This window comes from Pelodiscus sinensis, chromosome 1 (genome assembly GCF_052426305.1).
Source record: "Pelodiscus sinensis isolate ZL-2025 chromosome 1, ASM5242630v1, whole genome shotgun sequence".
Taxonomy (NCBI): Eukaryota; Metazoa; Chordata; order Testudines; family Trionychidae; genus Pelodiscus; species Pelodiscus sinensis.
The window spans coordinates 302,089,293-302,105,649 of record NC_143052.1 but is presented as its reverse complement, the minus strand read 5'-3'; the positions used below and the strand labels follow the sequence as shown (position 1 = coordinate 302,105,649).

Sequence of the window (16,357 nt, the reverse complement as noted above, 5' to 3'; positions counted from 1 at the left end):
CAGACTGTTCCTATTTGTCAATCAGTGGGCTCTTTGCTGTGTGACGTTAAGCACTGAGATGGGATTGCTAAAAAGCATTTATCTTGGCATAAAGAACCAATAATATTTATGTCAATGACATTACTGCACTCCTCCATGTAAGAGACCAAAAATGTGGGTACTGAAGCATCATATAGCAGCAGTACAGCCTTGAATTATCCCTGTGTATTTAAACTCAGATAGACAAATGAGAAAGCTCAGTAATTAAATCACTATTAAACCAAGCTGTTAAACCCATTGTTTTGATGTTGTTATCTGCTGCTAATTGTTGTTACCATGACAACTGGAACTTTCTTTGATATCTTTGTGCAGTTTCTTCTTCATATTGTATGTGCCTGATGTGGAGATGTATAGCCTGCCCACACTAAAATAATTCTGTGTTGAAATAATGTAACATAATTTTAGACTAGAACTATTTTATTGCCAGCATTTTCATCTGGGATTCAAGTATCTGAATCCTTATACTACCAATTCTGATAGATTTTCAAATTGTAAAAACTGTTTTTCAAACTAAGAAGTTACCAGATGTGATTTTGTCTGTCACTGGAACAAAAGATCAAATTAAGAAAAAGGAAGGGAAGTGCAGTGGGCTAGTACAATAGCCTTTCGCTTCTAGAGACCTCAGTTCAAATCCTTTGTATGTCACAGGCAATATTCAGTTTGATGGTTCATAATGCATATTTGTTTGTTCATATAAAAGGACTGAGGCTTATTTTACAGTGCCTTTTGCCTATCAGGTGAGGCTTTACTTTTGCTGAGTCAGATCACTCCCTAGTAAATTTTGTCTTGGCTCCCTCAAAGAATCCAAAGAAGCCATTTCCAGCAGGATGAGTTGATTTAAGTGTTCTTAACAAACAAACAATAAACTCTGAAGACTCTTCTTTCAAAGACTGTGCAGGCCAAGTAGTTCTTTCCCAAAGTCTGTCCCACACACCAGTAATTTCAGTAACCCACATTTCCTGGTTCTTACCTCAGAAGCTCAGCAAAGAAGGACTACACAGTGTCTTCCTTCCATCCCTATGGTTCCTGGAGTAATTCTTCTCTGTGCAAGCTCCCATGGCAGACCACTTGGGCATAGACCTTGATCGCTCAGCTTTCTGGAGGTTGTTACAATCCCCTCTTCCATTTCCTTCTGCCCTCTTTTTCCAAGAGTCAATTAATTGACTCTCTCAGGTGTAGCAGGCAGGGCTCATCAGTCAGTCAAATGCAGACCTCTGATCCCCGAGGAATGGCATCACTTATATTTTGCACAGTTCACAATACACTAAAAACTACTATGAAATCAGCCTCACAACCATTTGTGAGAAGACCCAGAGATAAAACAGATGTAAAACACAAAGCCCAGTGTACACACACAGCGCAATGTAGGTAAGTCTGTGTAATATGTGACATTACATATTTGGCCCACGCCACTGTAATAGATACTTCACTTTCATCAACACCTTAAGAATTGAAAGAAAAAAAGAAAGGGGATGGAGAGATGATTTTAGCAAATTGAAAAAGGAGTGGAGAAGACATTTATTTTAAGCCTGAATCTAGCACAGGTTTGTAGCAGTCCTGAGTTGGCCATATCAGACATCTGATTGGTGGTCAATGTGAATTCCTTTTGTGATCTTACTTTAGTTTCTAGTAAGGACATATCTGTATCACAAATAGCATCCCTGTAAGCAATGTCAATGAATGAATGAGGACATTTCATGAATGATTAAATGCATCCCAGAATACTCAAGGAGCTGATAGAGGAGGTATCTGAGCCATTATCTTTGAAAACTCATGGAAGTTACAAGAAATTCCAGAAGACTGGAAAAGGGCAACTATAGTGCCCATCTATAAAAAGGGAAATAAGAACAACTCAGGAAACTACAGACCAATCAGTTTAACTTCTGTGCCAGGAAAGATAATGGAGCAGGTAATTAAGGAATTCATCTGCACATATGTGGAAGAAAATAAGGTGATAGGTAACAGCCAACATGGATTTGTAAAGAACAAATCATGTCAAGCCAACCTGACAGCTTTCATTGATAAGATAACAAGTCTTGTGGATAAGGGGGAAGCAGTGAACATGGTATACGTAGACTTTAGTAAGGTATTTGATACGGTCTCGCATGACCTCCTTATCAATAAACTAGACAAATACAACCTAGATGGGGCTACTACAAGGTGGGTGCATAACTGGCTGGATAACCGTTCTCAGAGAGTAATTATTAATGGTTCACAATCATGCTGGAAGGGCATAACAAGTGGGGTTCTGTTTTGGGGCTGGTTCCGTTCAATGTTTACATCACTGATAGCATAAAGAGTATGATTATTAAGTTTGCAGATACCACCAAGCTGGGAGAGGTTGCAACTGCTTTGGAGGACAGGGTCAAAATTCAAAATTATCTGGACAAACCACAGAAATGGTCTGAGATAAACAGGATGAAGTTTAATAAGGATAAATGCAAAGTACTCCACTTAGGAAGGAACAATCAATTTCACACATACGGAATGGGAAGTGACAGTGCAGAAACGGAACTAGGGGTCATAGTGGACCACAAGCTAAATATGAGTCAACAGTGTGACACTGTTGCAAAAAAAGCAAACATGATTCTGGGATGCATTATCAGGAATGTTGTGAGAAGACACGAGAAGTCATTCTTTTGCTCTACTCTGTGCAGTTTAGGCCTCAGTTGGAGTATTGTGTCCAGTTCTAGGTACCACATTTCAAGAAAGATGTGGAGAAATTGGAGAAGGTCCAGAGAAGAGCAACAAAAATGATTAAAGGTCTAGAAAACAGGAGCTATGAGGCAAGGCTGAAGGAATTGGGCTTGTTTAGTTTGGAAAAGAGAAGACTGAGAGGGGACATGATAGTGGTTTTCAGGTATCTAAAAGGGTGTTACAGGGAGAAGGGGGGAAATTGTTTTCCTTGGTCTCTGATGATAAGACAAGAAGCAATGGGCTTAAACTGCAGCAAGGGAGGTTTAGGTTGGATATGAGGAAAAACTTCCTGTCAGGGTGCTTAAACACTGGAATAAGTTGCTTAGGGAAGTTGTGGAATCTCCATCTCTGGAGATATTTAAGAGCAGGTTAGACAGACATCTATCAGGGATGATGGTGCTTGGTCCTGTCATGAGGGCAGAGGACTGGACTTGATGATCTCTTGAGGTCCCTTCCAGATCTAGTATTCTATTAAATCTACCAGCTGGCCAGCATCTGTTCTCCACACACATACTAAAGCACACTGGCATGACAGTACAGGGAAGCTTGCCATGGCATGGTCCATGTTTTAATTTTAGTAAAATAGAAAGCTTTCAAATTCTAGGTTTTTCCTGTATATTAAACCTTGCATATCCACAAACAGCATCTTAAATAACAGAGAGAAAATTATTCACAACATTATTCAGCTATTTGGTCCTTTCATACTTAAATAGTGAGGTGACAAAATACTTAAATAGTGAGATGATAGGAGGCTCTTGGGAGGTCAGTGCCCTAATAGCTCACTGTGTTACTGCAGACCTTTCCAGTCTGGTGCCCTCAGTAGTTTGCCAACCTTGTTTTGTAGGTCTTCAATGGCTCAGCTCTCCGGCCAACGCACACAGTCAAATGGATGAACCCCTTTCAGGGTAGCAAAGAGTTCAACATGCTGCCTCTCCTCAGCAAGGTCTTCGGCCCTACCTCTGAGCCCTTTAAACACTACCCTTCATTTGGGATTCTAAGTCTTGTCCCCTTCTTGGGATTTAGATAACCTATCAACAGAAGGAGCCGGAGCCTTTTCCCAAGTAGCCCCTTTTTCTTCACTCTTACTTACGAGCTGAAGGCCTCAGATCTTCTTCATTCTCACCAAATGCAAATGACATCAGTACCCATCTTCTGGTTCTCTCTCAAGCTCTTATGACCAGGAAGAAGCCCCTTTCCTTGCTCTTCTGGTCACGGTGATCTGCTCAGATGCTGCAGCTCTTTTTAGCTTACCCTGCTGGGCTTGGATTGGCTGCTTCTGTGCCAGGAGGACACTTCTTTGCTGCTCCTTTCTTGGGGTGTGGTAGGACCATTGTCTCCCTGCCAGGGGACCACAAAGGCCTTATAAGTTCCACCACAAGTAGGTTATGGGAAAAGTTGCACAGCTGCATGGCTTCTATGTATCTGTGGATGGCTCTGGAAGCAGATACATTATAGAAGAGAGATGGAGAGAAGGCAGCTGGAGGAAAATTTGACAGGCATCCAGACTATAATGATTAAAAGATTATCTACCAGCTCCAAAACACACTCATTTTGCAGATGAACACTCATTTCAGATTCTGTATTCTATGGCAACGTGACTTTGACCATCCCCAAAAGTACTGCTAAATACAGAACAGGCAACCCTTGCTTTGACCACTATAAAGATAATTAAAACTAATTTAATGTTTTTAAACAGTTATATTCAAGGATCCAACTTACCAATATCAGCAATCAGACTGCCTGGTTCCTGATCTGAAAGGAATTGTTGTACCTTTGGCCAAGCCTTGTAGCGTGCATCATGGAAATGAGGAGCAATTTTCTCATACACAGTATGGACGTGGTCCTTCTCCAACTGGCTTGCCTCCTTCTCCATCACAAAAAGGCTGCACTAACTCACCGAACCCAGTGCAATACTCCTAAAGAAGCAGAGAGCAGAATAACAAAAACAGAAAGAAAGTCTCAGAAACTGGGGTGGTCTCTTTTTCCAAAACACAACCATAAAATGTAAGTACATTGTGCAATTAGTTTCTTGGGATAGGTTATCATAAACAAAGAGAAACAACTGAGATTTTTAAGTAAAAAAAAATTGTTTAGCCTACGTTGCTGTATGACATTGCACAACATTGTGTTATATAAATAAGCAGGGCTCAATGATCGCGGTGAAAACCACTCGCCAGCCCTGCACTGCGCATGCGCAAGACCCGCACTGCGCATGCGCAAACCACTGGTGAACGGGGTGACCAGCTGAAATCTACTCACCACGGGCGAGTAGATAAGTGGATTTGTTGAGCCCTGTAAATAACTATTTCACACCCAAGACCTTTCCTTATGACTAAGCATTGCTATTTTTGCCTCCAATTCAGCAGCCCTTACTGACATGGAGTAAGCAACACTTTATGCTTGATAATCCTGTACATTTTAAGGTCAGAAACAGTGGCAAAATCCGGCCCATCATCACTATGAAAATCTGTTAATAGCATCATTGCTACACTATGGGTATGTCTAGACTACAGATATTGTCGACAAAGCCTCTGGCAACAAAGAGCGTCTAGACTGCATTAAGCGACTAGACAAAGCAATCCGCTTTGTCGACAAAGAGCGCCCAGACTGCCGGACGCTCTGTCGAGAAAAGAAGGCACCCGGAACCGCTTCTGGCAGGTCACAGGGGCAGCATGTACTTCCTGGTGCTGCTGCCTGCCCTTTGCAGGTATGCGTGCTGAAAGGGACCCCGCTGACCAACCCTTGCTCTGCTGCTGCAGCTGTCTTGCTCACCTACTAGAGGGACAGCAAAGGTTTTGCGGTGCTTGCTGTGAGTGCCCTGCTTCCTGGGACAGCACAGCAGTTTGGGTTTTTTTGGAAGGTTTTTCTGATCCCTTTTTTTTGCCATGGAGCCAGAGCTGCCCCTGGGCAGGCAATGGCCCCACTCCACAGTGCTTCAAGTGCTGCTGCAACTGCATGAGACTTTCATGCTCTTAATGCCTGGTCCGGATCCTGTACCCAGGATGGAGCCTCTCCTCCAGAATGCAGCAGCACTGTTCTTGCCACCGAACTTTTTCCAGGAGAGGTGATTTTGGAGGCTGGAGACAAATATGGACTGGTGGGACTGGCTCGTAATGGAGCAGTGGGATGACCAGGCTTGGCTCTGAAATTTCCAGATGCGAAAGTCCACCTTCCAGGAGCTCTGTGCCTGACTTGCCCCTGCCCTGCTATGACAGGACATCCACCTGCGCCCTGCCATCTCCCTGGAGAAGAGCGTAGCTATTGCCCTCTGGAAGCTGGCCACTCCTGACAGCTACCGGTCAGAGGGACACAAGATTGGTGTGGGGAGATCTACTGTTGGCGCCTTGTTGATGGAGGTAAGTCCCTCTGGGGGGGGGGGGGTAGGAGCAGTCCATGAGGGGTAGAGGGACTGTAACAGGAGAGGGTGGGGGGCGGTGCAATGGAGGGGAGGTGATGGAGGGCTCCTGACCTCACTCCAACATACTGCTGGGAGCAATCCCGGGGGGGGGGGCAGACTCCTGGGGTCTTGGCGGGGAAGGAAGGGGGAACCTCCCAAGGACTTGGGCAACCCCTCTAACTTCCTATTGCGTGTGTTTGTATGTGTCTATTTCTGCAGGTGGTGAGGGCCATCAACTCAGAGCTGCTGAACACATGCATCTGACCAAGTGGGTCTTTGCCCATGAAAGCTTATGCTCCAACACTTTGTGGTCTATAAGGTGCCACAGGACTCCTCGCCGCTTTTGCAGATTCAGACTAACACGGCTACCCCTCTGATACTGAACAGGATCGTCGACCTCTGAGACCTAGACACCATCATGGCCAGTTTTGTTGGGCTGGGATTCCCGAACTGCGGAGGAGCGCTCAATGGAACTCACATTCCCATCCATGCACCGCCCCATCGAGCAGCCCGTTATATTAACCGAAAAGGGTACTTCTCCATTGTGCTGCAAGCCCTGGTTGACCACCGTGGACTATTCACGGACATTTGTGTGGGGTGGTTGGGCCGGGCACATGATGCTCAGATCTTCTGCAATTTGCACCTTTACGAAAGGCTGCAGGCTGGAACCTTCTTCCCCCAGCGAAACTTTGCTGTTGGGGACATGGAGATGCCGGTCTGCATTGTGGCTGATGCAGCGTACCCCCTCATGCCCTGGCTCATGAAGCCATTCACAAGGCATCTGCACCCAAGCAGGGAAGTCTTTAACGCGCCCCTGACACGTGCACGTTTACAGGTGGAATGCGCGTTTGGCTGGCTGAAGGGGAAGGTTTAGGTGCCTGCTCACTCACCTCGACATGGGGGAACACAGTATCCCAGAGGTGATGACAGCATGTTGCATCCTCCACAACCTGGTGGAGAGCAAAGGGGAGGCCTTCCTCCCAGACTGGGGGTCAATGGCTGAAGTGGAGGGGAGGAGGTTTGCACAGCCTCAGACAGCTGCCATTTGCCAAGCCCATCAGGTGGGGGTCCGTATCCGGGAGGCTCTGCGTGAGTGCTTCTCAGCTGGAGCCCAATGACTCCCCAAGGTCTCCCCAATGGGGCTGTGGGCCTGGGCCCCCTCGTCCCAAAACCTTCCCTCCTACAATCCATCCCTCCGGACAGTTAAGACACACACCATGTTAAATATCAAAAATATAATGTTTATTAACAATTAACGTTAAAATAAAGAACTGTGTTTTAAAAAATAGAACTGCTCAACAAGTGTTAAAAAAAACCCCGTTTTTTGAACTGTAAACCTGTGTTTAAAACTGGGCTAGGAGGGGGGATGTCAATCTGGACGGAGGAGGGAGGGGGCATGTCAACCTGGAGGGAGGAGCGAGGGAGGGAGGGCAAGCAGCTTAAGGGTAATGGCGGTATTGCCTGGGCCGCAAGGCTTTGCCACCTATGGTCTATGGACCCTGCCGTCCTCGGGCTCGAGTCGGGGCTGTGCCGGTGGAGGGGGCTGCAGATGGCTCTGCTCTAGCGGAGGGGAGGAGGGGGGCAGTGCTGGAGGGGTGGCAAGGGCTGAGGAGAGGAAGGGATGTCAGAGGGGGCTGGAGCCGGATGGGCAGGAGGAGTCCCCGGGGGAGGGGACCTGGCACAGCCAGGGCCTCCCGGACACTGGCACACATTGCGCTCCACTGGGGGAGGAAATCGTCCAGGAGCCGATTATCCCAGTGAGCCTCTTCCCTGGTCCTTTTGGCCATGGTCTCCTGCATTCTTGCCACAGTGCCCTCAGTTTTTTCCATGGCCTCCACATGCCTCCTCAGGAGGTCGTTATAGGCCCTCCAATATCTGCGGGTGCTGTGGGACCGGGTGGGAGGTGGCACAGGTGTTGCCCGGTGATCTGCAGCAGCAGGTCCGGCTGTGGAGGAGAAGAGGGAGAACCAATAAGTGTTAGGAATTCACACACAAGTCCTTACAAGAGATGGGAATGTTGTTACTGCAAAGCCACATCTGGCCCTGCCAGCTGCCTCAGCTGCACAGGGGCCCCGTTATGGCTACGGCAATGTCCGCTTCCAGCCCCTACATCTTCCCCCCTCCACCATGGCCATACAGTCCAGGGAAGTGTGCAGCCACAATGGGACAGGGGCCTGCAGCACCTTGGGTCTCCCATGGCTCCCACCCACATACCCACTGCCTGCCTGCCTGCTTGCACATGCCCAGAGAGATGCAAGCTGTCCAGGAGAACCAAGACGTACACATTGTTCTGCATCCTCTCTGCTCCCACCTCCCCCGTTCTGTGTCTGTGACCCTGACTGCACTCACCTGATGTTCCCTCACCAGCGTCGGAGGATGCATGTGAGGCCTCCTGGGTCTCAGGGACAGACTGCAGGGTCAGGGTCAGGGTTAGGGTGTCTGCCATATGCTTCTCCTCCTCCACATCTTCCCTGGGAACCTCCTGCTGGCATTGCTGCACCGGTGTGTGCAACCCTGTCTGCATGAGCACCGGTGCAGACATAGGTTCCTGACCTCCCAGGATGCAGTCAAGCTCATTATAATAGGCACAGTGCACCGGGGCTGCACCTGACGTGGAGCTGTGCTCTCGGGCCTTCACATAGCCCTGCCTAAGCGCCTTCACTTTGGTCCATACCTGCTGGTATGTCCAGGGGTGGTGTCCTTTATCTGGCAGCCCGAGCTATAGGTATTGGCATTCCTGCACTGGGTGTGCAGGGCCTGGACTTCTTCCTCCTCCCCCCATAGTTGGAGTATTGTCAGGCCCTGACCAGGCTGGGGCTCTCTTTTTTTCAGCTGAGGGCACCAGAACTTGCTCCCTCGAAGGTCCTTGGGGGCCTCGGGGATCTTGTGCTTCGCACATAACCACGTGACAGGGAGGCAGGGAGAGCCGCGTGCTGACAGGCTTGCTCTGTGGCCAGCTTCCTGTCAGAATGGCTGCCAGGGGTGTCTGTGCCTTTAAAACATGGCTACAGACAGGAACAAGAGAGGTTTTCCCTGAAGAAGGACTGTCCAGCAGGGGTTTTCCTTTGTTGACAGAACTCTGTTGACAAAGGCATTATTACTCATAAAATGAGGTTTACCGCCGTCGACAAAACTGCCATGTTCTGTCTACTTACTGTTGACAGAATGCAGCGGTAGTGTAGACGCAGGTTTAATTTTGTTGACAAAACCCTGTCGTCTAGACACACTCTATGAGCCTCCTGTGCTGGTGGAAGTCGCTACAAGGACTAGAGGAAACACCCACAGTCAATTCTGGTATGCTCTGCACCAGAAATCGTTCTTTCATCACCTTTAGATTTGGATTGGATTATGATGCTTTGACCTAGAACAATGGTTGTCAACCAACGGTACGCATACCCTGGAAGAAGAACTTGAAATACTACTAAATAAACAATTATGACATAGTTGGCATAACAGTGACTTGCTTGGATAATAAGCATGACTGGAATATTAGGACTGGAGGGTACAGTTTGCTCAGGAAGGACAGGCAAGGGAAAAAAGGTGGAGGTGTTGCCTTATATATGAAAGATGTATACACTTGGACTTAGAGTGACATGGAAATAGCAGAGAGACTTGTTGAAAGTCCCTGGATAAGGATAAAACGGGTAAAAACAAGGTTGATGTTATGGTAGGACATCTACTACAGACCACCTAACCATAAATAAGAGGGGGATGGGGCTTTTTTAAAACAAAATCATCCAAAACACAGGAGTTGGTGATGATGGGAGACTTCAATTACCAAAATATATATTGGGAAAATAACACAAACAGAGGTCTTCAAGTCATCAGGACCTGATTAAATGAATCCTAGAATACTCAAGAAGCTGACAGAGGAGACATCTGAGCCATTAGTTATTACCTTTGAAAAGTCATGGAAGACAGGAGAGATTCCAGAAGGCTGGAAAAAGGAAAAAATATAGTGCCAATTTATAAAAAGGGAAATAAGGACAACCCGGGGAATTAAAGACCAGTCAGCCTAACTCTCATACCTGGAAAGATAAAGGAGTAAATAATTAAGCAATCAATCACTTTGCAACCATCTACAAGATAATAAGGTGATATGTTACAGTTATTGTGGATTTGTCAAAGACAAATTGTGTCAAACCAATTTGAGAGCTTTCTTTGACAGGGCAACAAGTCTTGTGGATGGGGTAGGGCGGGGCGGAGAGAAGCAGTAGACATGGTATATCCTGACTTCAATAAAGCTTTTGATAGTGTCTTGCATGATCTTTTCATCAACAAACTAGGGAAATGCAACCTAAATGGAACCACTATAAGATGGGTGCAAAACTGGTTGGGAAACAATTAGCAAACAGTAGTTAGTATCATGCTGGAAGGGCATAATGCAGTGGGGTTCTGTAGGCCTCAGTTCTGGATCCAGTTCTGTTCAATATCTTTGTCAATTATTTAGATAACAGGATGGAAAGTGCACTTATAAAGTTTGTGGATGACACCAAGCAAGGAGGGTATGCAAGTACTTTGGAAAACAGGATTAACATTCAAAATGATCTGGACAAATTGGAGAAATGGCCTGAAGTAAATAGGATGAAATTCAACAAAGACAAATGCAAAGTACTCCACTTAGGAAGGAACGATCAGTTCTACATTTACAAAATAGGAAAAGACTGCCTAGGAAGGAGTACTACAGAAAGGGGCCCTGGAAACATGATCTATGAGGAAAAGCTGAAAAAATATGTTTGTTTAGTCTGGAAAAGAGAAGACTGAGAGGCAGCATGGTAATAGTTTTCAAGTACATAAAACAGGAGTGGGGAACTTCAGGCCTGGAGATGGCCCCCGGCTTGCCTGGATCCCTCACCCCGACCGTCTCATCACAGGGCTGAAACACACAAAATCCTAGCCTCTGTCCCCTTTGGCCCTAGGCTCTAGTGTAAGGCGAATGGGTGGAGTGTCTTTCTCTTCTCAATCAGGGACCACGTGAGTAAGGGTGTGGATTTTTTTGTGTGTGGCCCCCGACTTATTTTTTCTGTGGGTCAGTGGCTCCGAACCCAAAAAAAGGTTCCCCTCCTCCCTGACATAAAAGGTTGCTATAAGGAGAAGGGAGGATTTTTTTTCCTCCTTAATCTCTGAGGATAGGAGAAGCAATGGGCTTAAATAGCAGCAAGAGAGGTGCAAGTTGACATTAAGAAAAATTTCCTATCATGGTGATCAAGCACTGGAGTAAATTGCCTATGGAGATTGTGTCACTAGAGATTTTTTAAGAGCAGGTTAGACAAACATCTGGCAGAGACAGATGGTGCTTGGTCCTGCCATGAGTCAGGGGACTGGACTTGATGACCTCTAAAGGTCTCTTCCAATCCTATGATTAATAATAGCCAAATTGCTATAGGAGCTTGTTGGGAAAAAATGCCTTCAAAAAAATGCAGGCTGAAATAATTGTAATGAAGATGATGTAATGTCAGATATATTGGGGAGAGAGAAAATAAAAAGGGAAACTCTCTGAAGAACTTGCAACATCATTTCAAAGATCTGCTATGTTTCATTATACAGGAAGAAATAACTTGTAGGCTGATATCAGCTGAATGGAGTGGCGAAGAGGTATGTACAGGCAGTCCCCGGGTTACGTACAAGATAGGGACTGTAGGTTTGTTCTTAAGTTGAATCTGTATGTAAGTTGGAACTGATCAGTTTCAACAGCGGCTGAATCTGGACGCCAGTTCCGACTTACATACAGATTCAACTTAAGAACCCCAGGCGTCCCCAAGTCAGCTGCTGCTGAAACTGATCAGCGGCTGATTCCAGGAAGCCCGGGGCAGAGCAACTCTGCCTCGGGCTTCCTGTAGTCAGCGCTGGTCAGTTTCAGCAGCGGCTAACTTGGGGACGCCTGGGGCAGAGCAGCTCGGGTGCTGCTGAGTTGGGCCAGTAGTGCGGCCGCTCCTCGGCGCTACTGAACCAACCCAGCAGCCCCCCAGCTGCTCTGCCCCAGGTGTCCTGATTCAGCCGCTGAATCAGGACTCCTGGGGCAGAGCAGCTGGGTGGCTGCCGGGTTGGTCCAGTAGCGCCAAGGAGCGGTGCTGCGGGACCAACCGGCAGCGCCCCACCTGCTCTACCACAGGCCCCGGACTTTGCTCCACGTCTCCCTGGTCTGCTGGGGTGGGGCACTTGCTGCGTCCCCCCCCCCAGCAGACCAGGGAGACGCGGAGCAAAGCGGTGGAGGACCCAGGCCGGACCGCAGCGCTTCCAGATCAGCGCCGCGGTCCGGCCCGGGTCCTCCGCGGCTTTGCTCCGCGTCTCCCTGGTCTGCTGGCTCCCCCAGCAGACCAGGGAGACCGGGAGCAGCTTTTCTCGCCCCGGAGGAGGCAGGCGGCGGGACCAGGCATCCCGCTGCTCCAGTCCTCCGGGGTGAGAAAATCCCTGTTCGTAACTGCGGATCCGACATAAGTCGGATCCGCGTAACTCAGGGACTGCCTGTATGCTTAAAAGAAGGAATTTAAGTTTTCAAGTTTGTACTTGCTAACCACACTTTACGTCCTAAAATTTGTTTCCTTTTAGAGACACATTGAAACAAATATTTAACAATGTAAGAAAATGGTTATGATAGGATAACAAGTCTTGTGGAAAAGGGAGAAGTAGGCTTTGTATACTTAGATTTTAGTAAGGCATTTGACACAGTCTCGCATGACCTTCTTATCAATAAACTAGGGAAATACAACCTAGATGGGGCTACTATAAAGTGGAATAAGGGATCTGTTGAAAAAGGCTTTCTTTCTCGACAGATCCCCCTCTAGACTGCTGCTTTTTGCCAACAAAATGCTGAGTCGGCAAAAAGCAGCAACCATTTTTTGGCAAATTAAGTGCAGGATATTTAAATCCCCGCTTCGTTTGCAATGTCAACCTGCCTAATCTGCATCCCTCTGCCGACAGAGGGATGCAGTCTAGACATACCCTTACAGAATGGGAAGTGATTGTCTAGGAAGGAGTATTGCTGAAAGAGATTTAGGGGTCATAGTGGACAACAAGTTAAACATGAGTCAACAATGTGACACTGTTGCAAAAAAAGAAAACATGATTCTGGGATGCATTAACAGGAGTGTTGTGAGAAGACAGTGCAGGACTATATGCTTGTTTATAAGCAGGGCTTTGGGGAATGTAAATACTTTATTTAATACACAAACTCAAATGATTACTTCACACAAAATAGAATCTGCTCTTCTGAAGGGTTGGGTGAAAAGCAAAATTAAGAGGTGTACAAGACCAGTTCATCATGATTATTTATAAAAAAAAAATGTTTAGCTAAATTTGGAACAATCTGATTGAAAATTAGATTAACTGTGTGCTTATCAAGCATCTTAAGATTCATTATAAGCTGCTGTCTTGATAAATGATTTTTATTACTTTCTGTATGTTATGAAATCCACAACTGTCCTTTCTACATTTTATGCAAGTCCCCACAAAGCTTAACCGACTTCACTTTGTTTGGGGAACAATGACAGAATAATCAGTTTACCAGCTCACCAATATGCTCAGTGAGAACGCAGTCTTGTCCCATCCCATTGGGGGGAGTTACTTGGACTTTTGGACTGAAAGCAGAATTTGTTCCTCTGTGTGCTGCACTTCCGTTTTGTTTTGTTTTTTGAAAGTTTTCTTTATTTTTAAATAAAAAGGTTAGATTTTTTCCTTCTCCATCTTAATCAGGAAAAACTCCCCATTGGGTAGAGGCCAATGACATCAGTTTGATTCAGTTACACTATGACTTAATTTGAGTTGTAAAGGTGGGGATTGTTAATGGAAGGGAGAGCTTCCTTTTGATACTGAGCATCTTTTAGAGAAACATTTTACATTTCTATCAGAGATCTTCCAAATGTAATGAGTAAACTTGGCATTTTATCAAATGCCATCTTATTTGCCTCAGATGTGCATTCTCTCTGCCCCCTCCAGATTGTAAACTGATTAGTTAATTGAAATTTGTATCACTACTTGAATGCTTGTGGTTATGGAAATAGTTCCAGGAATGAACTATTAGGCACGATCCTGAACTACAGCTCAAGAGCACTTTGTACAACTCAGAATGGGGAATTACAAAGACAGACTAAAGCAGTTGTCCATAGGTAGACTATGGGCCAAATCTGGACTGGCAGATGCTTTTGAATGGACCCTGACTTTACTTACTTATTATCATGATGATTTTTTATAATTATTATTTTCTCCTGAGTCTGGACCTTGACTAAGAAACATGGACCTTGGCAAAAAAAAAATAATTACTGTATTACCCCATAGGCCATCATTATACTTTACCACCATTATACTTTACCTATGGCTGCTTTGCACTGGTCCCTCCTCTTCCAAGAGCAATTTGGAACAGATTGGCAGAGAGGTAGCATAAGAGCAGCTGCTTGTCAGATACACAGGGGAAATTTCCAGCAGTAGGTGAATTTGTCTTTTGGGTAGCTCTATTCCAGCAGACTGGTGCAAAGCTGGCCGAATGTAATTAGGAAACTGGCCCACCATCTCTCTGATTTTGCTATTTTATTATCTTGTGAAAGAAGGTGACAGTCTTTTTAGCACCCCATTAAATATGTATTATTACATTGAGGATTTTGGGGACTGTTTAAATTTTCTTAATATCTTGTACCTGTACCAGCAATGCTCTTTTATAATTATCATTTTTTAAGACAAAAAAAGCTCATACACAGATGACAGTTTTTAAACCACAAAGAGGGGTGTTGATACAATCTCCTCCTGCCCTATCTTATGTGACATGGATGGGAACTTTGAGATATTATGTAAAACCTAGCTGAGTCCTGATCCTGACATCCTGTGACTTCCATCACATCCAGGAAGAAAAGCAAATATGGTAGGTGACCAGCTTGGCTTAGCAGTGAAATCCCTGGTGAGTTTAAACACAAAAAGGAAGCTTACAAGAAGTGGAAACTTGAATAGATGACTAGGGAGGGGTATAAATATGTTGCTCGAGAATGCAGGGGTGTTATCAGGAAGGCCAAAACGCAAATGGAATTTCAGCTAGCTCACAAACACACACTGTCCTTCACTCTCATCTCCCAACCCAACATATACATGGGGGGTTGTTGTTAGTTCTCATACTGCTTGCAAATTGGGTTATTTTTGGTTTTGGACCGGTCTGTGCATTTCATAATTTTCATTTCTCTCTCACACTTAAATTTAATTATTTGAGTAGTGAGCTCTAAAATGCCTAACCTATCATGGCTGGAGTCATTATCCCTATGGTAATTGCTGCTCCTGGAAGTGGCTGGCATGTCCCTGCAGCCACTCAGAGAGGCAGAGCAGGGGGTCTCCACATGTTGTCCTTGCCTGCAGACACCACTCCTATAGCTCCTATTTATCAGTAATGGGGAACCAAAGTCAATAGAAGCTGTGAGCATAGTGCCTGTAGATGAGGGGCGGCACATGGCACCATGGAGCCATTGCTGCATATGGCAGCTGCTTTCAGGAGTAGTGCAGAGCCAGGGCAGGAGCAAGCCTACCTTAACCTGGAAGCTGTCTCAGTTAAACAGTGCCCAGCCAGAGCCTGCATCCTGAACCCCTGTACCAGTCATGAACCTACTTCTACACCCCACCTCCTATCCCATATGTGAGTCCCCCTGCACCCAAACTCCTTCCCAGAGCTTGCACCCTGAAAACCTTCCTCAATCACAACCCCACACCCTGGGCTAAGCCTGGAGCCCCTCCCACAGTCCAAACTCCTTGGCCCAAGACCAGAGCCTGCACCCCAAACCCCTAACACAGCCTGGTGAAAGTGAATGAAGATGGGGGACAAAGGGGGATGGAGTGAGCAGGGCGAGGCTGCGGAGAAGGGGTGGAGCCGGGCGGGGCCTCAGAGAAGGGGTGGGACAGAAGTGGGGCAAGGGTATTTGGGTATGAGGTAGATCTTACATTGCACTTAAATTGAAAAAGTGATCTTGTGGTTAAAAAGGCTGGAGACCACAGTTCTACAGCTATGCTCTTGTTCTACTATTATGAACAAACACTGTTTACTGTTTTTGTTAATCTACCCCATACATGTAATCTGGCACCTCCTACAAAATTAGCTGTGTCTTCTGGATACAACAGATTTATAATACTATTGGATCATCCCCAATCTCACCTGTGTTTTCTGATATCTGTTTGATCACAGCTGTTACTCTGAAGGTGGCAGTAGCAACTGGAAAGTGAAGGCTGCACTGAGATCATACTTAGTGCAGAACCAAA

The 16,357-nt window shown here is 46.0% G+C and overlaps 1 protein-coding gene across 4 annotated transcripts in view; it reads right to left on the bottom strand.

Annotated features, from left to right (window-relative positions):
• LOC102463687 (putative tRNA methyltransferase 9B) overlaps positions 1-16,357 on the bottom strand; it is a 104,057-nt gene that overhangs the window by 47,457 nt on the left and 40,243 nt on the right. For 3 of the 4 annotated variants that reach the window (XM_075919189.2, XM_075919188.2, XM_006134216.5), the window contains exon 2: positions 4,456-4,652. In XM_075919189.2, the coding sequence (XP_075775304.2) occupies positions 4,456-4,609 (154 nt within the window). In that variant the 5' untranslated portion in view covers positions 4,610-4,652. Of the gene's footprint in view, positions 1-1,009; positions 3,036-4,455; positions 4,653-16,357 lie in introns of those variants that run through there. The other variant, XM_006134218.5, reaches the window with a different exon arrangement.